The 25,217-nt window shown below is 36.3% G+C and overlaps 1 protein-coding gene across 5 annotated transcripts in view; it reads left to right on the top strand.

Moving 5' to 3' along the window:
* The window catches only part of CERK (ceramide kinase), a 39,523-nt gene that overhangs the window by 1,708 nt on the left and 12,598 nt on the right, over positions 1-25,217 (top strand). For 3 of the 5 annotated variants that reach the window (XM_056341123.1, XM_056341122.1, XM_056341124.1), the window contains 8 exons: positions 7,824-7,937; positions 9,103-9,225; positions 11,220-11,345; positions 11,877-11,940; positions 15,757-15,902; positions 23,057-23,131; positions 23,212-23,364; positions 24,172-24,277. In XM_056341123.1, coding sequence (XP_056197098.1) covers positions 7,824-7,937; positions 9,103-9,225; positions 11,220-11,345; positions 11,877-11,940; positions 15,757-15,902; positions 23,057-23,131; positions 23,212-23,364; positions 24,172-24,277 — 907 coding nt within the window. Of the gene's footprint in view, positions 1-1,945; positions 2,718-5,412; positions 5,435-7,823; positions 7,938-9,102; positions 9,226-11,219; positions 11,346-11,876; positions 11,941-15,756; positions 15,903-23,056; positions 23,132-23,211; positions 23,365-24,171; positions 24,278-25,217 lie in introns of those variants that run through there. The other 2 variants (XM_056341126.1, XM_056341125.1) reach the window with 2 other exon arrangements.

The raw sequence follows: 25,217 nt of genomic DNA, 5'->3' as shown, positions 1-25,217 counted from the left end.
TTAAATAATTTTTCCCTTCTTACCATGTACCTTAAATATTCTCCTAATTTTATCATACTATCTTATTGGCCTAAGACCTTTTGAAAAAAGGTGAGGGGGAAAAGGAGGACAACTCAACAAGAATTGTAAGAATTTGATGTTGTAGTTTACATAACTGAGAACTGGTCATGTTTTAAGTACATCGCTTATTATTCATGATAACATAAAAATAGTTTGTTATCTTTCCCCTGCTATTGTATGGATACAATTTGATACGATCTAGTTTTTATCAGCACTACTGCTGAAAAAAGTATTTGAAAACTCCTGAACTTACCTCAAGAAATCTTGAGCTAAATGAGCTTAAGACTTTGAACACCAATTAGTTCTGTAATTCTGCCAAGCTTAATATATTGTTGTGAAAAATAAGCTACATGCTTTTAAAAATGAAATAAAATTAATCTAGAGAAATGTGGATCTTAAATTATAAACTTTCAAAACCTTTTGGTACAGTTGCTCTCAGTAGGTAAACTAGCTCCTGCTTTATAGAGAATTTTGTTGAATTGGGTAAAATCCTTCTAAAAATGCTTTTGCAAAATTAATAGTTGACTGATCTGTAGGACAGAGCAAGTTCAATGGGAACGCCGCCATTCTACTCTGTGATGGCTTCTTTTAGACCGTGCAAGTGACGCAAAATCACGCTAGATCTCTTACTAACACTCCAAAGTTTCCAACTGCTTACAGTTGTAAGTTGTTGTAAATTTTTTATAACTTTTTAAGTTGTAAATTTTTTTGCCTTACTCCTGGTAGGCCAAACTGGGTGTGAACCTGACCATCGAAGATTGTTCCAAAGTGGATGTCAGAATGAGGGAATGATGCAAGGAGGGCAGGATGGATAAAGTAGACTCTTTTTGAGGCAGTTTCTAAAGCAGTACTCAGTTAGAGATTCCGCAGGAGGCAAGTCTGGTTACTGAGTGTGGCTTCTGTCCTGTAGTATAGCTATTTACAAGTTTTTGAAAAATATGATGTGGACTCAGAACAGAAAAGCGAGGGTGGCAGAAGAAAAAGAAATGTCTAAGTATTCTGGAGGCATAGGTATAATTTATGTAGAGAGCAATACAATAAGTTATGTACCTGCTCTTTTTAACACCCCGATTAATTCATGCGTTTCCTGCACATCACAGTTTTATATTATTGCTGCCCTGTTGTCTTTAAGTTCTTCTAGGACCTGGGATGGCTCATTGTGTTCTCTGCAATTATTTTCAAAATATGAGCAGCATACATGACTATATAAACACACTTTATAATAGGGAAGGTGGTTAGTTAGAAACGTATAATTTCAGAGGAGTTGCTTCACCAAGATTGGTATCTTTCTACCATTTAGCCTTTGACTACGTGACTACTGTGCATTATGCCTATATACAGACTTAATTATGTAGTATAAAATTTGCTATATTTTTTGTTTTAATAGGTAGTTATTACAGTGAAACAGTTGTCTTTAAGCTGAAAAAACTCAGAGCTGCTTATTTTCTGAGTATTTGTTACTGTCTTGGATTTAGCTACATAAGTAAAAATGGTTGGTATATATTTTCCCAAGGTTTTCAGATTTTGGCAGGTAAGGAACTAGAGCCCTAGTTAGGTATATTGCAGAGGTGTTGAAATATCTGCCTCTCCCTGTTGCATCCAAATCGAGGAATGGATAGGAAACACCAAAGTGTTTGTGCTACTGTCCAGGAAAATATAGTTTTACAGAATATGGGGAAATTCTTGTGTTTTCTTATCTTTGTACAATGATATTAAAATACATGTATATTTTTGAACAGTGTTCTGTCAAAAGGCATTTTGTGAAGAAAGAAGTATTAATTTGGGATAATTATTTTTAATTCTATCTTTGAGAAGATACCAATAACAAAAAAAATGTTTGTTCAATTCATGGTATGTTTTTAAAACCTTAAATCCTAAATACTGTTTACTTTCCTTCTTACTGTTAGATCTTGTTTAACAGCCTCATACTTTCAAGTTTTGTCTTGAGTGTAATGAGGTCCCCGTTTCCTGTTCTTTGGTTGGACTTGTTTGAACTTAGAGGGAGAAGTTTCGTGTCAGATTTTTCATGTTTTCTCTGTTGCTTTTAGCTAGGCACCTTTTTTTTCCTAGGCATGCCTTCATCTTCAAATGTTCTGAGGAGTGTTATTTCTCAACCTTTTAACGTTTCTCCATGATATTTGCTTGTTAATGATAAATAGTGTATGCAAAGCTGGGCAGATAAGTCATTTTATTATTTCCTCATGTTGATGGCACAATCAGATTTTTCTCAAGTAACACATGATGAAATTTTGTGTACCAAATTGCGTAGCAGATTATATATTGCACGTATGTACTTACAGGTATTTTAGAAGTATTGGCTCAGACTGTATTGTGCCTGGTACTAAAACATTACAGATACAGAATGAGATCCTTTTGTCGTTTTCCTGTTTTTTTTATTTTTAAGTACAAGCATGAAGGGGATGATCAGACTAGATACTGAACTGTATGCCTTCGTGCCTTCACTTGTGTGCACTTTCTTTTAACCTTTCTATTTCTCTCTTCAGAATTCTCTCTCAGCATGTCTCTTTTCCAGCTTTCCCCCCACAACAACAACTTGAGGAAGCCTCAGTACTAGCATTCACAATACTGATGCCATTCTGATGTTGTGGATTCTAAAGAAAGCTCAGTTTCATAAACACAGTACTGAGACAGCAGAGGTGGGCCTGCTTGGAAATAAGGTCTGTCTGTCCAGCACCTGTAGTGTGTTGGCACATCCTTAGCAAGGTCATTTTTCATCGATTGTTTGCAGCTGGCAATGGGCACATATAGAAATCTGAACCATGTTTTTCTCTGGACAGTTCCACTGACTACATCGAACAGTACGATGTGGGGAATAATAGCTTTAGAAGGCATTGTTTCTTTGGAATGCATAATCTTCTGGAAGATACGTTATTCAAATATAGGTGCATACTACGTTAAACAATACATGTTTTTCAGCATATACCTTTTAGGTGTTTTTGGGGTTTTCTTCCCCTTAAGGTGTAGAAGTGCATCTTAACTCTTGCTTTACCATTTCAATATTCATAGTTGAGTTGAAAAGATTTCATTTGGAAACTAAAAAAATAATGGGAAAACATTCAGTAGTATGATTTTAAATATGCAAATTGATCCAAGTTCAAATTGCTGTGATTTGATTCAAATTCAGATACGTTGATGTGAAGCAGCAATGGTGTGTCTGATCGTAGTAGGACCTGATCTATTTTACGTTAGTTTACAAAGTACTTGAAGAATTATGTTGGGGAAAAAAACCCCAAACCAATTTCACTGTAAATGGCTGTATGTTGTGAGATCATGTCCTTCAGATGTTTCCCTGACTCTTCTACAGTTTTAAATTAAATCGTTTAGTCATGAGGTCTGTTTTCTTCTCCCTCCCATAGGATGTGAATTCTCTGTGATTCTGTTCTGTAACCCTATCCACCATCTTCTCTTATTTTGGTCTTTGTTAGACTACAGCTTTCTGTAGTGCATGGGCAATATAATGCAATATAATTTCCTATAGAAAACATTCTTGTTTTCTTGCTTTTAGGTGAAGGCAAAGCTTAAACTTAGGGCAAGATATCTTACCATTCATGAGCTCTGTAACAGTAACTTAATTTTCAAAGTGACTGAAAAAATACTTTTTCCTTAAATCTGCACCCCAGCTTTCTATTTTTTTATATTTTTAAGTCACAAGAGTATACTAATACTTTAAATAAATTGTGAATACCACTCTATAACTATGGGCGATGCTGTGATCAGTGACATTTTTATTCTTTTGCACATGTGTGTTGCTTTGAGCTAACATATTTCTGAGCGAGTGATCTGGCCTGTAGGATGCGTAGCTGGCAGTGACAAAAGAACAAATCTTGACTGTGTTTCTGAGTGAGTTTGTTTGTAAACTCAGGAAGTATTCTGTGGCAGCAGCAGACAGCAACAGCAATGATGCACCAAAAGGCCTTTCTTAACACAGAATAACACGCACACAACTGCCAGCTACTTTTTTTTTTTTTTTGCAAAGAAAACCACTGTTATTGTGCTTACCTTGGGTATTTTCTCCCAGTTGCTTAATGTGGGCAAAAGTAGTATGCATCTAATGCAGTATTTTACTGATTAGTCAGTTTGCACTTCGAGAAAAGTTTCTGTTAAGACTGTAAGAGCGCTGTGACCCAGAATGAGTGATGACTGGCACAGCCAGCATGCTGGGAAGGCTGTCACCTGTACATTGGTGTTTTGTTTGGGTTTTTTAAAATTTCTTTTTCTTTCCATGCCCCTTCATCCAGCTGCTCTGGATGGATAACTCATTATTTTTAGTGTCATGTATGCTAGACGTTGAACAAGGTGAGACGTGAAAACATAGATGTGTAAAGATCTTTAAGCTTAAGAATTTGATACGTACTTCAGTATTTCTGAACTTGGAATTCAGTCTCTTGAGTTTAGATGTGTATGTTGAAAAAGTCATGGTATTTTGCCTGGAGTTTTGTCAAGGAACTGTTGTGTGCTACTTGGTTGAATATTGTATTGAGCCAAGTGAAATTCTTGGTTTGTTCAGTATGTTCTGAGCCTGTAGTTCAACTTTTTAAAGTAATGTTGATCTAGTAGTGCTGGTGTAAGTACCATCTTTTCTTTTCCTTTTTTTTTTTTTTTTTAATGTGGCAATAAGATTTGCCATATTTTGGGAGAAATTCATATAGGTGAAGACCTAGACCTTTATGAGTGAACACAGTTATGCTAAATCAGTGAAAGAAGTGGCTCCTGCTACTTGGTAATAGGTAAATGCTACAAAAGTAGGTGTGGGAAAGGGCTTTGATTAGTACATATGTGAACCTTGTCAACCTCTCAAAAGAGGCGGGATGACCTTCTGCTTATTTTTATGTGGTGGGTTTTGGTGATTAAATGGCAGATGAGGGCATTGTGTTTATAGGAGGAGGACTGTACTGCTTGTACTGAAGGTCTCTGATTGCTTCCCGCTGGAAACTTCTCCTTTCTGGGGAAAAGGAAGGGTGGGACTAAGTAGTTCATTTGCTTTCTGATTAAACAATATGCTGTATAACACTAAGTTGAATAGTGATAGTCATATTTGGGCTGATAAAAATTCTTGAACTCTATTCAAACACAAATGCCACTGCATTCAGATTTCTTTTTATAAGCTGTAGGGAGTGTTCTGAATAATATGTTTATATTTGAGACAGCTTTGTATCTTTCTGGCTCTCTGTAATTGCAGTATCAGGTAGTGTGTGGTTTTGACTGTCTTGAGTATACTCGTCAGGGCAGTGGAGTTGCTTGATGCTTGTACAGTACTGAGGGCCACAGCTGGCATAGCTGGGTATTCATAGAATAGAAACTTCTCAGACTTTCACCAAACCCAAGGATTTACAGAGGGAAGGTGAGATGGAAGGTGCGATCGCTCTGTTCTTTGCTTTGTTTTTTTTCTCTGCTCTCCCCCCCCACACCCCCGCCTTGCTTTTCAGGAATCTGTTTTTTCAGATATGTGACTCTTGGGGTTTAAGATTAAAAAAAATGCGCATACATAACTAAAACATTTACTTTGTGCTTTTTGCCACATCTGTGAAGAGATTTTCTGGAAAAGTAGAACTTCCAGTCATGCAATTGTCAGGGAGAACACATCTGAAGAGTTAGGAGAGCTTAGTAGAAGTGGTTTCAAGGTCTAGGGTTGTTAATATAAGCTGTGTAATATGTGCTAAAATATGTACTCCAAAGTAATGCTTTGAGTGATACAGATTTGGCAATGCTTTTCAATTTGTTTGCTGTTTGTACAGTTGGACAGCTTTATGTAATAGAAAAGTCCTAATAAAACAATGACTTTTGCTGCTGCTCCTAGCATATATGCTGATAAGGATCTAGTATGTAGAGCTGTTTCCCCCAATGTTAATTAAAGCAGTGTCATTTAAATTTTGAGCTACTTGTACTTTGTCAGTTTTGTAGCATATCCTTGAGCAACAACAAAATTAGTTACCACTTAACTGCAATCTTTGTAAATGCAACAAGCTTTCTTTCATATTCTGGTGTGTGGATAGGCGGCATAGCCATTAGGAAAATTACAACTAAAAGAAGTTCTGGGTAAGAAAGGTTAAAGAACATGCTCCCTTTCCTTAATTTATTGTTCCATCTCTGGTCTGTATTTTTTTAGTGTTGGATAAATGGATAATCTTATTGAGATCTCATAGCAGATCTTTTTTCTGAATGTTGGGAAGACCAATGAACTGTTACTATCCAATATTAAATAGTTGATACAGTCTTACATGTATATGTATGATATCTATATCTGTATACAAGTAAAGTGTTTTTAGCGACTTCATGTCTGCTGTTGGATCTTTTTAAAGACATTCGGTGACTGCTGCATTTCCCCATCATGCCTTAAATATAGTAAATGCAATTACTATAAGCTGAAATTTGTTTTGTAAGTAGTTAAAACATGTGAATACAGCCAGATTCCTGAAAGACTTCGGAGGCTACATTTCTTTAGTATCAAGCTAAAAACCTGTAGGAAGATAAAAATCTCTAAAGGAATACAAATAAAGTCAAATACTAAAACACATGGTAAAGGAAAACAAAAATCATGTGTGTAGTCCACAACATGTCAATAGAAATCACAATAGGTGACAGCACTGTTAACTAAAGGAAAGAAATAGGACAGGGGAGAAGAAAAACTGAGCTTGTGGCAGATGAATTGTAGTCACCACTGTGATAAGTTCAGGAAAATTTTTTGCTTATTTTACATTCCTCACAGTCACCACCATGGTACTTCTGCAGAACAGTGAGGAAGATGAAATGTAAGATAAACCCCAGTAACAACAGTATTAATTTCTGTATTTTGTGTTTAATGTATCTTTATATCTCTCTCTTCTCCCCACCCCCATTTGAGAGAAATAAGTATATTATACTTGTTACTATATAAGAGATTGTAACAGTAGAATATTATGTAATTGCTTTGCAGGTGTGTATCTATACACAGAGCACTTGCTTATCCATGAATACAATGCATTTTCAGTTCCACTTTTTTTTTTCTAGATAAGGTAAAAGCAGAGAAATTTTGAAATCAGTAATGAAAATGAGACAAAATCCCCAGTTTGATGGGAATTAAGACTGAGAAGATACTGAGGGACTGCAAGTGAAAACAGAGTGAAGGTGGAGGGCATAGTTTCATAGTGTAAGAGCAAGAAGCCTTTAATTCTGAAAAACACTAGTTTTGAATTTGATACAAGGGAAATATATTTAACAGTACATATAACATCTAGGATTTTCTTCTTAGGAGATCCTGAAGTTTTAAAGCTTAGTGGGATTTAAAGTCTTAAGAATTCATATGAGTGCCCTTCTTTCACAAGCCAGCTGCTTACTTGAGAATAACAAATAGCCTCAGTAGTCTCTCTGTGCTAGATTTAGTTGCACATTCTTTGAAATAGCTTGGGCTATTCACTGTCAAATATCTGGGCTAGGTGTCATTGAAAGGGCAATTTCATTACTCTGAAATCCATGTTGCTGGATTTTGGCTTCATGCAAAAATGGTCTTATACTCAGAATACTTAATTTTCTGAGAAACCAGACATTTAAAATATTATTTAAGGTAGTTCATAGGTGATTATGGGTTATGTGCTTTGACTAGAGGATAAAGGAAATTCAAAATATTCAGCAAATTTTTACTTATGCTCTTGGTTGTGCTTATTGAACAGCTACCTTAATTGTATGTCTATATCATATTATGTGTAGAAATAATCATTCTGCTGCTGTTTTAAGATGTTAATGTGTAGGATCTTGTGTTCATACAGAAAACTATTTTGTACCAACCTCTGAGATCATTGCTGTAGAAGAAACTGAACTTAATGAGAAACAGCGTAATATTGGCAGATGGCAAAAAATGGCAAAGCCACATGCTTTCACAGGTAAGACAAATACAGTCTCAGGATGCTTGTGCTAATTATTTTGTTGGAGGTACTTTAGGGCATACTCAAAACGAATCTTCAGATTCCTTTTAACATTTTAATTATGCATTTAAAAAACCCCAAAACATCCTCACCCTGCCAAAAAAAAAAAAACACAACCCAAACCAAAACAACTCGGAAACAAAGGAACGAACAAAACTTAGCAAAAATCTGCCAGTTCACATTTAAAGATTCTTATTTTGGAAAATAAACCCCTTCCTTTAAGAACACATGCTGTGTTTAGTTATTTAATGAGGGCCTAACAAATGTCTTATGTTTCTGCAGCAAGACACTTGCTTTCTACTACGTGATAAGAAAGTCAAGGGAGAGGCTAGAAAAATGAGTCTTAAACGTTTGAGAGTTTAAAAAATTATCCCTAACCATCAGAATGTGTGCCTGTAAAGGTTCTTTGCATTATTGACTGCATTCTTAAAACAAAGTGCCAGAAATAAATTTCTGTTTGTTTTTGGGAAGAGTGGTGACTTCTGTGCCGCAAAGCTGGGGCAAATGCGATTGCTCCCATGCCAAAATTCTGCGTTGTGGAGTACTTTCCTCACATGTAGTCCTTCAGTAACAATGATTAGTGATATTGTAGGTGGAAAGGTAAGAGTGCTTCTTGTCTCACCAGCCTTGTCCTTAATGCACAAAAACCCTCAACCTCTTTTCTGAAATTTCAGCTTTATGAAATTGAATTCACCCTTGTTGGTTACATGGGAGCTGATGTGAGGGTTTGGTTTATCCTCTTAAGCTTATGGCATTTTATCTTATGTAGACATTGCAGACTTTCAATATGGATGAAATTATATATCAGCTCAGTGAACTTCTATGTAAGTACGTCTATAATCAGTTTGTGGAAAATGGATTCTATTTATTTTAAAAAGAAGCTTATGTTTGGGTATCTGCTGTAAGGTAAAGACCTAGAGCAAGTGTTTTCATTTTGACTTTCAACAAATGTCCTGTTCATATTCTCTGAATGGCTCTGTTTTTTGCAGAAATGTGTAGTGGGGGTGAAATACCACTTTTTTTTCCAAGGGTAGATATTTTGAAGATCTCTCTGAAATGCATTTGCTATTTCACAGGACTGTGTCATTGTGCCTTTTTATTTTTTTTTTTTTAATTTAAATAGTGTATTACGTGAAGAAAGACCGCAATCACCGCTGGCGGTGTGGTGACGTGACGTTTTCATGTGTTGATGAGTACTTGTATGATCAGTGGATGCAGGCGCTCAAACAATTACTTGAAATGCAGAGTAAGTCTGACTAAGCTACAAACATTTGCAGCATCATTTTACAGGCTTGTATACCAATTAATGCTGGTTTGATATATCTGCTTTTTTTAACTCTTCAGAGGAGCTTACATTCAAAAGTTGAGGGAGCTGAAAGCTGAAGTGTCTCTTCTTCACTAATTCTGTATCTCACATATTTGACAAGTTGTACCAAGTGTTTTACTGTATAATCAGTCAGGACTACAGGTGTCATAATTTTGCCCAGATGTAAATTATTTTCACAAAATATGAACACATTAGAAGCTTAGAAGAAGCTTTAAATGACTGTAGCTTGGGAGAAAGAAAAGAGCACATGTAAGCTCAGAGATATGAGGTACTTGGAGATCTGAGGACAAGGACTGCAGTGATCATAGGATTTGTGTGTGGCTTTTTGTGTGTCTGTCTCGCCTTTCCAGTCTCTTTCATCAGCAACATGCCTTCTGTAGTAAGAGTTCCATTAATTGTTTCTAGGACTCTTGTACATCTATTTCTTGGAAGACTAAAAGCAGTTCTGCAGGAGCTATTCCTGAAAGAGATACCTTGACAGATGTCAGGGAGCGGCAGGAACAGAGCAACTCCATGGCAGAAGGGAGGTCAAGGATGACCATATCACAGGCAGTGTCCCCACCAACCAGGGTAAAGTCCCGCTGTATTTGAGGGGTGGGCAGAGTAGGGATGGGGTTAGCAGCAGGTTTGATTTACAGCTCAGATGAGCTCATCGGGTCTATCCAGGGAGGCCAGACAGGAGCAGCAGGAGATGGAGATGGAGGCGGAGGCAGGACTGGACATAAATTACCTATAGCGTAGGTCTGAGGTCCATCTGAGACACCAAGCCAGAGAAGGGATTGGATACAAGTATACCTATGATGTGACTCAAGCAAATACTTAAGACTCACAGAATAAAAATGGCTATTTAACAAAAAATATTCTGAACAGGTATTGGAAGCATACATCTCACACATACAAAACAAAAACGTTATTTACACAAGGTATGTGGCTTCCAGTAAAATATTTTGAAAAATGAGGTTTGCGCACATTCAGCATGCCTGTGAGAGATGTGACCTGGGCGGTTATCTTGATTTGAGTGCAGGTGTTCATTCTATTGGTAACAATTTCAGAAAAGGTGTCAGACGTTCTTAGAGAGGGTGAATGGTGCTTTGGGTGAGTGGCAGCTTGAAACCATTCAAAAGGTGTAGCCTGGGTGCATTTATTATGCAAGTGTGCTGATTTAATAACTGTTTATTCTTTCATTTTGCCATCTGAGGAAGTACAAATCTTGTAACAGATCTCTCTGTTCTATACAAAAAAGGAAAGGTCTCCAGGTGCAGCAAGAAGTACTGTTTTGTGTATCTGTTAGTACAGAGGTGTAACAATTGTTTCATTGCTACCACCAATGTAAATCCATAACTATTTGAACAAACTTGAGATAGTGATATCAAAGGTATTTTCTGCGGGGAAGGAGTTATGCTATAGGACAAGCGCTTGTCCAGATATAGTTCTGTGAGGTATTCTTACTGTATCTTTATCACAAAAAGGAAATACATTTTAACTATGTTACCAAAGCAAGAACATTGTTTAAATAAATTAATGTAAAAGTATTTCTATATGTGCTTTCACTCATAAGTGCCTTTCCTATTGCTGCCCTTGGTTTGTCTTTTGTCGTTTATGCCTGTGATACTAATGCAATTTAGTGGGAAGGTACTGCAAGAATAGTACGCTCAAGAATGAGACATGGGGTCTGATGAAATGATTCTGAATTTCATCTGCTATCTTATTACCAATTTGTTCAATACTGCCAGTATCCTCAGTATAATAAAGAGGACAGATGAAAACAGGGTTTTATAGCTCTTTCAGAAAGAGTTATAAAAGGCTTACATGCTGTGTTCTCTTTGATGTTTACATGTTTGGTTTTGTATAGCTTGTTGAATTTTTGTTTTGTGTAAAAAAAGTAGTAAACAAGAAATTTTTCTTTACTGCAGGGTCTAGACCAAAGCACTTGCTTGTGTATATTAATCCTTATGGAGGAAAACGACAAGGGAAGAGGATTTATGAGCAGAAAGTTGCTCCGCTCTTTAGTCTGGCTTCTATCTCCACTGATGTTGTTAGTGAGTAATGAACATTTTCCTTTCTTAATAAATGTAATATGAGCTCTTTAAAACATATCTGAGTATCTTAAAGTTTTTTCTGTTAGTTTCATTTTCTCAGTAAGAAAAGGTATGTAAGTGGTAGAGAAGGAGTGTTTTCTAATTAAAGCATAGGTGGCCATAAAATGGCAACCTAATATCAATTTTCTGCTTACTAAACTAAAACGTCTGGTACTTCTGAGCTATTTGAGCTCTTCATTTATAAGATACTGCCTTTTTTATTTCTTTCAGTTTTACTGTTAAAACCAGTTGTTCATTTGCACAATTTTTTAGTGAAATATTTTTTCCGTATGTACTGCAGTGCACGTTTCTTTCAATTCTTTCCTTGGCATAAAATTTTTTTGAAACACATTTTATGGGCAGGCTGTTTATGGTCACATTGTTAATAGAATTGTGGTTATTAATCAATTAATAACACTTTTATAATCATATTTATATACAATTTTCTAATAATATTTTTATAATAGTAATTTTTAATGTGTTTATTCATAGTAACTGAATATGCTAACCATGCTAAGGACAATTTATTTGAAGTTAATATTAATAAATATGATGGGTAAGTAACTTCATTTGCCTTTTTAAAATTCTTTCTCTAGCTAATATATTCTGTAATTTGTCTGTTCTTGTCTCTAACTTGAGTAGCCTTCATTGCTGATATGTTTATTGCCACATCTGAAAGTTCTGGGGCATATTCCTTTGCATAGGAGATCCTATTTAGGAGTATCAAATTAAAACTAAACTGTTTCAGTAAACCAGTTCAACACACGATACGTTCAAGTGTAGTATAACAATATTTGCATGAGATCTGTGTTGAAAAGGTGAATGTAAGATTAATTCTGCTCGTCCAGATGTTGAGCATTCTATAATGGCTCGAAAGCTACCCTGAAGTGTTTTGTGGTATAGGTGTTCTTGACACATACATCAGTCCAGAACACTGCAACAGTGGCATTCAGGCTGTGTGTAAAACCCATGAACTGTTTAGAAATGTTTGAGAGGTCCTCTTGCTACAGGACTGTTCAAATAATGGCTACATCATTTGGCTTTATTTGTGTTTGTTCTGTTGTGGAATTGCTATTTTAAAAGAAGACCTAACTGAATGGTGAAATTGCATTCAATTATTAAATCTGCTGTAGAAGCAGAATATTTTAATAAATAAGTTAGTCATTCCAGTTTCCAGTTCATGACATGAGACAAGTTACATGACTCAAAATCATGAAAATGTATGTGGTACCGATGCAGATAAACTCTCATAGCTATAGTATTTTAAAATAGTATGTTGTTGTGCTTGTTGCCATTTAAACTGGTAAGCTGCAAAAATAAAACACTTTCTGTCTTTTCAGAGTACTTTTGCTAGGCGAGCAGATCTGTATGCATTGTGTAAGTCAAGTGAGGCCATGACGTTGACAAATCGTGGTAGTAAGAACCTACATTCACAGGCTGAGCTCCTAGACTTCACCTGTCTTAAAATGAGTTGAATTTAAATAAGCACTTTTGACTATTCTGGGATTTTTCTTAATAATGCAGAAATGCAAGGAAGGGAAACTTGAGATCCTAGAAAAACCTAGTTAGTCAAATCAAATGAAAAGGAAAAATCTGAAGTGATTTGAAATAGATAGTACTGGTAGTTGATGAAATCCCAGTACAGAGCAGAAAAGGAAAGCAAGTGAGCCCATGTCCACTCCTACCAAACTGTTTTTTACAACAAGAGGCAGTGACCAGTTGTAGTTGTACTTGAAGTGTTTTGGCAGATTCAAAGTCTTTTATTGCAGGTTTTTTTTTTATTATTTTTATTTTGGTTTGGTGGGGTTTTTTCGGTTTTCTCTCTAACATGACTGAGCTAAAAATTTGGCCAGAGTGCTGCATCTTTTTAGAATCTCATGATTCTTCTATTCCCATTCTGGGCCTGAAGGGCGGTTATCTTGGGAACTACAACCTATCTTTCCAAGCCTGATTTTTGTCCATCATGTACAGGTCTGTTTCTGTTGTGAACAGTGATGTTAGTATCAATATAAGAGCTCCTTCCTACTTTTTAAATAAAAGATCACGTGGTTATAGGGAAAGAAGATTTTTAAAATGGTTGAACCGCATGCATGTATGTATTTCTTAAAGACTGACTTTTCTCATGTACAGGAAAAGCTTCTTTGGATTCCTACATCAAATTGTTGTTCACCGGTTCTCTTAGACTGGTTCTAATGAGTGGCTTTCCCTTCGTTCAGTGATGGGTTTCTTCATTTAATCTCCAGATTCCCTATTTGGCAAAGCTATACCTGTAATTTTGGAACTAGATGCAGGATTTTTAATAACTGCTTTGCTGCTTTCCAAGTGTATTTACTTGAGACAGCTTATTTAAACTTCTTACGCATGTTTCCTGTTCTTGCTGTTTTCCCTTATAAGAATTTCTGATGGTGGGTTTTCTAATGTAACAGCTCAGTGGTAGAACAGCTTCCCTATAAAGACAGTTAGAATATAACAGGTTTTTGTACGTCATTGTGCAGAACAACTAGAGCATGCTGTAACATTGTGCAGGTAATGACCGTGTTCAGAATAAGTCTGACATGTATGAATAGCTCTGCTTCCTTATCCATATGCCTGTTGCACAAGCCTTTGTAAAACTGTTTCAGGTTGTTTTCCTAGTTCTTGAGTTAGTTCACAGTATGGCTGAGATTAGAAGGGACCGTAGTTCTTTTAAAACTCATTTGTCTTGTGGACTTGCTTCTCCTGAAGTCCTTTAGCGTATGTAGTTAACTGCTGTCATCTGTCTGAAAAGTGAAATGCTTGTCCATTAGAAAAATAAACCCAAAATGTAAGAATCACTCTAAGGTGATCTCTTACAAGTAGCTCTTCACTAGGGGCCTTCACACATGTGACTTGCACATTGTTGATCTGATGTGTCCAATGAATTTGGTCATGCTGATATTGTGTATGTAAAGTTCTTTATCTGTCAGTAGTTACTTTTGATTTGTATAGACGTTCATATCATTGTCATCTCTGAGCCTGGACATATTATTTGTTATAAATAGAATACTACTGAGACAACATTGACCTTGAACTGATATGGAAATTTTTGTCCACTTAACCACTTTCTTAGAGTCTGCAGAGAAAGATGAGGCACACTAAAGTTGAGGAATAACGTAGTTAAGCTATGAGAAGAAAAATTAATTATAAAAATTAAAAACAAACATCCTTTTCATCCTTCTCTCCCAGTTTCTTAGGTCTTGACTTAGAGTTGGACAGTGTGTACTTTTAAGACTGTCCTCTCCATTCATGAAAAAATGACTGGGTTTTTTCAAGCTTTCCTTCTGCTGAAAATACAATAATAAGTGCATTTTAATCATCAATACTTAAAAATTAAATAAACTAACTTTTCCTATGAAAAAAAGTGCTCATTCTGCAATATCTGTTGCTCGGTATGTGGAAGAGTAAGTATTAGTTTATGCATTAGCAATGATTGCTATAGATAACAGTAAACATTCCTAAACATGCATGCTGGGGACTACATACATAACTTTGGATTTGTCATGTGTTTCTTTAAAGTGTATTTCAATTAGTGTTTCAGTTAAAGAATGTTTATGCTTTTAGAGTTCAGGGTGTGCATTTGATTATTGCGCATGAAATGTATACTGCTGTAAAATAGTCTTTTACTTCCTAGTATTTGCTTGGCTGTGGACTCTCTGCTGAGCTTTAACATATTGAGGATCTGTGTAGCTGCTGCACCAGCTCTGACCTGAATTAAATTTGCAAAACAAAGTTTTGCATCTGGTAACATTTAGAACTCTGTGTTTTATTATGAATGGTTATGTAGAGATACATGACTTCTGTCTGTTTGATGGGCTTTCAGCATGTTCAGAAGAGCATGCAAGCATGCACTTTTCTGTTTTTTGACTTTCATATAATGTATATACCTATTAAATTAATAGTGTAAAATATGATTCTGCCTGAAGTCATGAATATTAACTTAATTTTCCCTTTTTAGTAAAGGTACCCTATTTCCATTTTATTTACTTAGAAAGCTGTATGTACAGTCCTGTTCAGTGTTTTCCTTGTATAGTGAATTTCCACTGATACTTGTCTGTCTGCGCACAGCAATAGAGGATAAAGATATTTTTATTTTTTTTAGGTTTCATTCCAACTTTTTTTTTTCTAACATGACAGACGTGTCTAGGTGCATTTGCAGTTGTGTAGCTTGATTTTTTTTTTTTTTTTTCTGCTTTTTGTTAATGGCCAAGTTGACTGTGGGCTACTATATCCTGTAAAGATGGAGAAGGAGAATAGAACAACTATTTTTGATGTGTCCAGTGCATGCCCTAAGTAGAACACTTGCCGTGTTGTTTATTGACTGTTAGTGTGCATTCTAATTTGTGTTTCCTGGCAGTGTTGTTTGTGTTGGTGGGGACGGCATGTTCAGTGAAGTGATGCATGGTCTCATTGGAAGAATGCAGAAGGACTCTGGCATAGACCAAAATAATCCCAAAGCACCATTAGTCCAGTGCAATATAAGGATTGGCATAATTCCTGCTGGTAAGAAAGGGTTAACTTTCAGTTTACTTTATCCATTTATTCTTGAAATTTCTTTGCAGTCAGAACTTACTGAACATAGGCTGAAGTGTAAGATATGAGCAATGATATTGCATAAAGACACCTAGCTAAAGCTGTTTATATCCTGGTATAATCATTGATCACATGCAACTTTATTTGGGAAGGATACTTTGTAAAGGAAATCAAATCTTAATGTTCAACTTTAGAATTTAATTACTACTTTCTTTTTTTTTTTGGTGGCTTATTGTGTGGTAATACAATATAAGATGTTGAAAATAATACCTTTGTCCATCTGAACACATTAATTTATGAAATTTACTGAACAGAGACTGACTTAAATATTTTTCCAGTTCCAAATGCTCCACAAATGTAGTTAGAATTGTAATGAGAACCTCCCACTGGTCTGGCAAACTCCAAACAAATGCTAAGATTTCTCCTTTTCCACTCCCCCCACCTTCCCTTTAGTTGTCATCACAGAAAGCATGAATCAACTACAGCTGAGGAACAGTCCTCGGGTTCCAGGCCAAGTTGCAGGGTTTGCCCCTTTTTAGAGGTGCTGTACCTTCACAGTTCTCACTTTTTCAGGCAGTCCTGACTACTGTCTTTGAGAGACAGTAGTCTTTGTCTACTTTGAGAGACATTTGAGAAAACTCATTCTTGGAATTCAGATCTTTGGTGATAACATAGTTTTTTGTTGGCTATAGGTACTCTTTGGATCAATCTCGCTGTTAGAGTCTAGTGTCCTGGGTTTTACCTCACCCTGCCCAGTTGGTCCCCAAGGTTCCTTCAAAAGTGGACTTACAAGATGACCCTCTCTTCCAGGACTGGCTTCAGTGTTACAACTCTTTTTGATAGCATCTGCAATTTTAAGGACTCTGTGGAAAGACAAATGGACAATTTGGTGTCTTTTCTATGCTGTTCGCTTTTTCTTGTCAGATGCTTGAGCTCTGAATTAAAGAACTGGGATATGAAATAAACATTATGAGCTTCTGAGTAGAACTAAACCACAGATGTTATGAGAAGATTTAGCACAGGTTGTAAAAATACACCAATGTAAATAGTGTATTTGTACCCTCAGGCTTTAGGTGACTAATTTTATATTCCTTATATCTTTGTTAAGAAAGTATTCAAACCCAAATGGTCTGAATTGTTGCTTGGAAGAAGCTTGGCTCTTTCTGCTTGCAGTACTATAAGGGTTAGATATGTAAAAGTTGCAGTGTGAATACCCCCTTACAGATTTTCCTTCTCCTTGTTAGTTAGCACATTAAGGGTTCTGTATAACAATTATGATATTCAAGTATATTCTAATTTTATTTGTTAAAGCTTTGTATTAAAATCAGTTTGTATAGTACATTTAACAAGAATGGAGTTTGAAGTGTTCCACCCTTTGCTTCCTTTATTTGGGCAAATTTCTTGAACTAAAGGTTTTTGCTTATATGGCTGGTTTCAGGAGATTTTGCCTACTGGTGATACTAATGACAATAGAACGTAGAATAGAAAAACCAGAATCTCTTCAGAACTATTTCTTTGTCCTTAGGAAATTAACTATAAGCATGTTAATATTGAAAGATTAACCTTGCTTTTTCAACAATTTCTTAATGCATTTTTTCCAATTGCAACCCGAAAGTATGATCTTCACCGATATTTTCATATTGCTAACATGTATCAAGTCACTTTCTTCTCTTAAATACTGCAGTGTTTTGTTTGTTTTGTTTTGTCCATTGTAGCTGTTTGCTATTTGTATGTATACTGCATGCTCTATTCCTTGAACTAACTTGAGGTACAGCCTTGTAATCAGTACTATGATTCAAATATTTTCTCCAAGTTATTACTCAGATCCCTCAAAAATTATTTGTAATGGTGTATAAGGAAGCTGGCCTTTCAAAATTCTATTGATTTAGGTTTTGGAAGTACAGAGTATAATACATATCTTGGTCTGTTGTATATTGTACAATATTTAAAACAATCCATTACTAAAAATATGGACAAGTGCTTATTTACTGGAAAAGGGGGTCAAATCACTGAGCAAATCGTAACCCTTTCTTAACAGATCTAGCCATCACAGGGACCTTAAATTGTGTATGAATTAGACAAACCCACGCACTGCAAGATGGTCAGGAAGGCAGCAAGAGGGTGGGTTTTTTTTCCAGCCCTTGGTGAAGCTTTGTTCATCTTTGCTTGATGTAATGGAGCTCTGACCGTGACCTCAACAGATCCTCTAGTTCCAAAACTAGTGTAAGAAGTCTGTTCCAAAATAAGTAAGATACTTAAAAAGACTTTCTCTTTTTTTAAATGACAGTCCTAGAATACAGCAACTCAAGAGGAATAATGAAATATAAATCATGCATCTAGAAGAACATCCATGGTGCTCTCCTTAGTTCTTTATAACCAACCTTTTTCTCAACATCCTAAGAACTCACAGATATCAAAACCAAACACTACCCAGAGTTTAGAGGTTAAGTTCTAAAGCTCTGTGTTTTCTGGTACATGGAGACAGTGTACTCTGTTAGGACAAGAGCTTGTGCTAGGGCAACGCTGAATCAGTGTTTTTCCCTTTTTTATCATTTAGTTCCTAATGTCAAGCTGTGATAACAGAAACATGGCAGGTTGTGGTTTGTGGTTGTGACTAAACAGTGCCTGTATTCAAACTAATGCTCAGTTCAGCACACTTAATCTTTGCTTAGAAACAGTCAATTTAATTGTACAAAGGTTTGAAATAACAAATGAAACAGATTTAATGCTAAAACACTCTCATCTATGTGGCCATGTTTGAGTAATTTAGCTTTATCTCATAGGCAGAATCCCATTATGCAGGCTGGTTTTTGTAATGTTTGATGCTACTTGCAAATCTTTTTGCAGAAAGCCCCTTCTTGGCTCGTCTGGTTTTTTTGATCAGATGTGTCTCTTTCCAGGTAGTCTCCTTTCTTAGTGTGTCTTCTGGTTAAAAAATATCACTTATTCTTATGCTTTATGGTACATTTTTATGAAATAACTTGGGTTTTTATTCACATGAATAAAAGCTAAAGGCTTTACTCAAGTGGCAGTTGTAACTTCTGAATTTCTCTTAATTGCAGCCATTCTTCAAATCCGGCAGTGTAAATTGACTGATTGCTGTTGTAAACACATTTGCTTTTAAGAGTGCTTGGAGGTTGTAGCAACCTGACAAAGTTTTGCACTGCAATGTGGTAACTACAAGTCTGCACACCTACGAAAACTTCTGTTTAATTATTACTTCTAGTGCCATCTAGCCTTAAAAAGTGTGTTCAGCCACGGTTTCTCGCTGTATTCAGAGTGGTATTATGCTGCTATAGAACTTAAGAACAGAGAAACATTTCTCTTACGACATGTGGCACTGAGGTTTCATCCACATGTTTTAGTGTTAAAATACTCCCTCCAGAGTAAGTCAGAGTAATTAGTTCTTCTTCCTAAACCTGGTGTAGAACAGGAGGATAAAGCTGTCAACTGCGGTTGGAGGACTCTTTAGTAAAAGACAATGGATTAGATTAAATACTCTTGTGATCTCAGCAGGTAGAGAAAAAAAAATCCTACATCACTCTGTGCTGTGGTGTGTTAACAATACATTCATTTTTCCAAAACACAAGTCTGCCAACCTAACCGGGGGATAGGGTAGAAATCTTCCAAGTACTAGGGAAGACAGGGTAAAGTGTAGATACAAAGTGTTAGTTGCTACAGTGATTTAAGTTTCTAGTGTATCCAGATCCCTCTCATTTTTGTTGTAGCCAAGGTATGCACTCTGTGATATCTAGGATTGAAGCATGCAGTATGATTATAATCAGCTCGTTGATGTGTAGCTGTAGAAGAATGCTGAAGACAGTACAGGCTTCCTGTGTGCAGGTAGTGTAGAAAAATGTGGGAGGATTCGTTCACAAACAGATGCAAGTAGAATCATAAGGCATGACTGGACTCTCATACTACTGTCATCTAGGTTGTAAAATTTCTTTTTGAAAAGGTATTAAAGCATAGCATAAAAAGCTACCTAATTCTTTTTTTTTTTTTTTTTAAGTGACTCGAAGTGATGTGTCCACAGCCTTCTCTGTTACAATATTAGTAATATTTAATGATATTTGCAGTTTAGTATGCATCTCATTTCAAGGTTCGGTATGTCCTGTTTGAAATCTGAAGTGCAATGTTTTGTGTTCCTCCTTCAGCATTTTGAATCTGTTGTGCTTCTAGAAATTACAGTCTTAGAGCTAAATACTGCATTTAACATGGTGGGGGCTTCTCTGTGATGTTAATTTCATCTCTTAAATTTACCATTATTGTATTAATCCTTTTTTGTTGTACTGTGGTACTGAACTTCTGCTGAAGTGATTATGTACCAAAAAACCAAAGTCCTGCTGAACTGTTCCATTTTAAGCCAGTCTGTCATTCTGCGGATGTTAAACTTGATCTCTTGGTTTCTGGATGCAGAAAGGAAGTTGTATAAAACCTTGAGTAAGAACGTGACTGTATGCCCAGGCCATTAATTTCTCTTTGTAACAATAGCTTCTCCCCTTGCTTTTAAATGCATCAAATCAGACTGTTGCCCTTTAAAATCCCCAAAGAAAATCTGGCAGAGTATGTATATAATTTTTCTGTTGGTTTAACCAGAACAAACAAGATCCACCACCTAACATGAGTCAAGAGTCATGCTCTGTGAAAACTTCTTGGCCAAATTAAGTGCTCTGGAAATCCTAAACTATTAATCAAGGGATATTAGTCAAGCTATATTCTAATCCTGCTTTCTGTATCAGATTTGTACTGATGAAATAACCCAGACTTTGGTGGGGTGTGGTATGCATCTATTCAGCGTGCTGTTTCAGCGGTAATAGATTCTAAATCTATTCACGAGCCACCTAGAGGTCTAGAATTCTTGTTTGGTTATGAAGTATTCAAAGAGATTCAAATCCTTAGTCGTCATGAATATTTTTGTGACCTTTAAACTAGTACCATTAGGTTCATGCATGGTGTGGTGTTACGACTATGTATATTGTCTTGGTATGTAAGTAAGGAATGATAGTGGTTTTGTTGCTCCGTACTACTGGCTCTGATAGGAAAAAAACCAAACCCAGTGATATTTTACTGTTTGTAGTTGGTACTCCACTGGCATTTCTCAGAAGGAGGGAGGATTGGACAGTTGATAAACACTGGTGTCTTTGCCAGTCTCCCATTTTAGAATCTCAGAATTAATTTCAGACTTCAGATTTCAGATCTCCCTTGCTACTTAATGAATAGAAATGAAAATAAGTTCTGTAGAATTACCCAACAGATAAGTTTGAGTATAGGGAGGTAAGTCTCCAGTGTTAGACTGTAGCTTGTATCAATTCCCCTCTTCTCCTCCCACCTATAGTGTAAGACTGCTTGGGAGCTCTGTTTACATCAAGACAAACATAGCTAAGGTAATTCTAGCAGCCAAATGCAAACAGATCCTGAAGAAATGAGAACGGTTGGATGAAATGCTAGGCTTGTACATTTAGCAGTAAAAGCTCACATCAGATATTTTAGTGGCGCTTTTTTTTTTGGTGCTTGGTTTTCTTTTCAAAAGTAGTAATTTTCTTTTTTGCTTAGCTGAGTATAGGAGGCAAAATGAAACTGAAAAAAATTGGCAGTAAAACATACCTTTAGTATCTGAACTTTACTTAATATTTTCTGCTGTAAAACTCCAAATGTGGCATGATAATGTCGTCTACCTTGCCTGTTACGATACTGAAACTGGAGTCCTGTTTCCTGTGCAATGGCATATCCTTGTGATGGTACACTTGCACCATCTTGAACCTCAGCCTTTAGAGACAGATCTCTTTAGTCACACTGTTTCTTTTGTTCTGCAGTTTGTTATATTTCTAGTCTCTTCAGTCAGCTCCTAGAGCTGCTTCTTACTCACTGTGGCAGGGTTCTGCACAGCGTTTACTTGATAGAAGATCCTCTTATGCCCTTCACTGGTAGGGAAAGTGGTGTCCATTTCCTGGGAAGTGAGTTGGATGAGAAAGGACTTGCTTTGCTCTTATTCATAATTGTATATGACCTTACTGTTTTCAAAGTGATAAAGAGCCAAAAGTGGATTTTAAACATTGATTGCTCACTCTTCCATTTTTAATTTTCTATTTCAATTCAATTAGGCCTCAGAAATTAAATGCATTAGATACAGTGTATCTGAGCTTCTCTATATCGGTAGCAAATCTGAGAATGTATATGTGGACAAAATAAGTTTTTGTTTTCAGATATCCAGACTTGATTTTAAAGGAATTTAATTTCAGGGAATGGATGGGAGAAACTACCAAATAAATTTGGGGTTAGGGGCTGCAACAAATATGCTTCAGTACATCTGGCCCTGACTTCCAATTCCCTGCTGCAGAGTAGAAATTGGAACCCTACATTTAGGCTTTTAGATTGTTTTTTATAGGGATTGGGGAGAATTGCTTATCTCTAAACAGCACCTAAAATACTGAACAGACATAGTGGCTGAGGAGGGCCTAAAGGTAGTTAGGAACAAAGAATATGGGTGAAAGCTAAGGCTTCTCCCTTTCTGCTTGTAGGTATTTTGCTCAAAACTGCAAAGGCACATCTCTGTCCACTTTGCTCCCCTGTCTATGAACTAATTCCTGAAAACAGTTAATGACTAACCTTAAAATAATAGGACTAAGCAGGAGTTTCTGGTTTAAGGTGCAACTGGAGGACGAGAGGATGTTGACAGCTTAGGATTTAGATCAGTCCCCCAAAAAACAAGAGACTGGTCAATGTCTCTCTTTTTTTCATGAGATCTCAGTGAGTAAGAAATCTTAAGCAATGGAGAATCAATGTATGCCTGCCTTCCTCTCCATCCTTAATTGATACAAAAGCCGTAATGTACTCCTGAAGTTTTTCATGTGACTTACGCTTCACTAACTGCTATTTATTTATTGCTTAAATAGTGAAAATCTTCATATGGAGAGAAAGACATTCTACTTATTGGGGGGGGGGGGGGGGGGCAGCATTTGCAATTTAAATCATAGTATTTGTATCCTTGTATTATTTACTTTGTTCCATAAAATAGAAAGAGGCAAGCCAAAGGAGCATTTATTTGGAGGACCATGCCAATAATACATGTTTTCAAAAGATATGAATTAATCTCTAGTGGGTTGTTGTTGTTTTTTTTTCAGGATCAACAGATTGCATATGCTATTCCACTGTTGGCATTTCTGATCCAGTAACATCAGCTCTTCATATTATTGTAGGTGGGTGGTCACAGTTCACAGTTTTGTTATGAAAATAGCCAAACAAAATAAGCCTTAATAGAACCTTCTAATCTTCACAGGTGACTGTCAGCCTCTGGATGTGTCTTCTGTACATCATAACAACACGTTTTTGAAGTACTCTGTATCATTGCTGGGTTATGGTTTTTATGGAGATACATTAAAAGATAGTGAAAAGAAGCGGTGGATGGGTCCGATGCGATATGACTACTCAGGTAACTTGTGTAACCGTTACATTCTTTTGTCAACATGGAAATGTATTGGAGCAGTTGATGTACTGTCTCCAAACCAATCATCTCTGAAGCTTTTAAACATCAGAAACAAACTGAACCTGATTTTAAACTCCTTGTAGTACCCAGTAGATTGCACAACATTATGTAAAGTTCTGTAACTTTGGGCATAAAATTAATGGTGTGCTTATTAAAGTTGTGGTGAATATATGTCACTTAGTGATAGCTTCCTAAAAGGTAGTGACTCTTCTGTGCTGATCATTTTGACTTTTTTTTTTTCCAATCAGTTAGAGCTCCTCTGTCTTGGATGTTCATCTGACTGAACGAATTGTTAATTTTGTCCTTTTTCTAGCACTGATTGTAAAGAGATGAGTGGCTTAGCCTAGTTAGCTGATATTTGGATAAATCCTATGCTACTGGAAAGTATTTTTTGACACCTTTGTTTTGTCTTGTGTTAGGGAAAGAGGATGCAAAAGCAGAATTTAAGTAATGTAGACCGATTTTAAGATTAAGGAGTGATATATAGCTAATATTTTTAGTTGACTTTTAAAGATGTCAAGCAAAGTAATGGCTCTATTGGCAAATGTTAAAAAGTTGGATGGCAGGGGGTGGTATTTCGTTGTCCTTTACAGTCTAAAACATCATAATACCGAGCTATGAGCTTGGGGAGGGCAACTACTGTTTTGCAGTCTTTAAAAAAGGAAACAGATGAACAGTCAAGGTATGTGTGGAGAGATTTTTGCAATGTGAATTTGTAATGACTTAATGCTGCTTAATACCTTTTTTATGTAGGCTTGAAGACTTTTCTTTCACATCATTACTATGAAGGAACAATTTCTTTTCAACCAGCAAAACATACGCTGGGATCTCCACGAGATAAAGATAGCTGCAGAACAGGGTAGGCTAATGTTTATCTCTGGATATTTGACATGAACTATTTGAAAAGGCCTGTACATAAATAGAGGTCACCAAAATGTTGTTTTTAATATCAAAACACTTTCTCTGAAAGAGACAAGTCTGTAAAAAAGTTTATTGACTCATTAAAGAGAAAACCTCATTTTATCAGGTCAGTAAAACAGCACAATACCCAGTTATAAGATGCTGAGGGTGCTATGCTGTGTTACTGCTAACAAATGAAAATTCTGGATGTCTCATAGCTTCTACAAATGGAAATAAATATTCAAAAATTCTCAGATGTTCACATTGTAATTGGATCTAGCAATTTTAGTGATTGTTTTAGTGCCATGACAACAGCTGTCATGCTTGTCCTGAGGATATTTAGCCTTTTTTTATAGACTTTTATAGACTACAATGCTCTACAAATTCTGTGAGACATTTTTCAGTTGTTTCTCTAATCAAGGGTGCCGACCTTAATGTCCTGGTGTGCCTTCCTTTCTTTTTGCTTTCACCTGCTTGAAGTTACTCATTCATTATTTTTCTTTATACATGAATGTAGGTTTCAGAGATATTGCAGTTAGAGCAGCCAGTAGCACAGCATGATACAGAGGAGCCAGAAACTTTGGCCAGAAACTACACGGAACTTGTTGAGATTGTACTGTATTAGTGCTGTGACGTGCTACGGGGCATGGTCTCCAGTACTAGCTGGAGCAACTATCCTGATCCATCAGGTGCCTTAATACAGGGGAAACTGCAGAGAGAGAAAGCTGTCATCCAGGTTTTAGTCGGGGAGTAAAGAGTGCCTAGTGTCTCCTGAGGGATTTTATATATCCTCATAATTGCTGGAAGGGCAGTAGGTCTGGGCACAAGCAATTTGGGGGAACCCTCAAGTGTGGTGACGATCATCGTGCAGGTGATTGATAAGCTGAATAGGACAAATG

The sequence above is a fragment of the Falco biarmicus genome, chromosome 5 (genome assembly GCF_023638135.1).
Source record: "Falco biarmicus isolate bFalBia1 chromosome 5, bFalBia1.pri, whole genome shotgun sequence".
Classification (NCBI taxonomy): Eukaryota; Metazoa; Chordata; class Aves; order Falconiformes; family Falconidae; genus Falco; species Falco biarmicus.
Note: the sequence above shows the minus strand (reverse complement) of the source record. Positions and strands in the feature narration are given on the sequence as shown.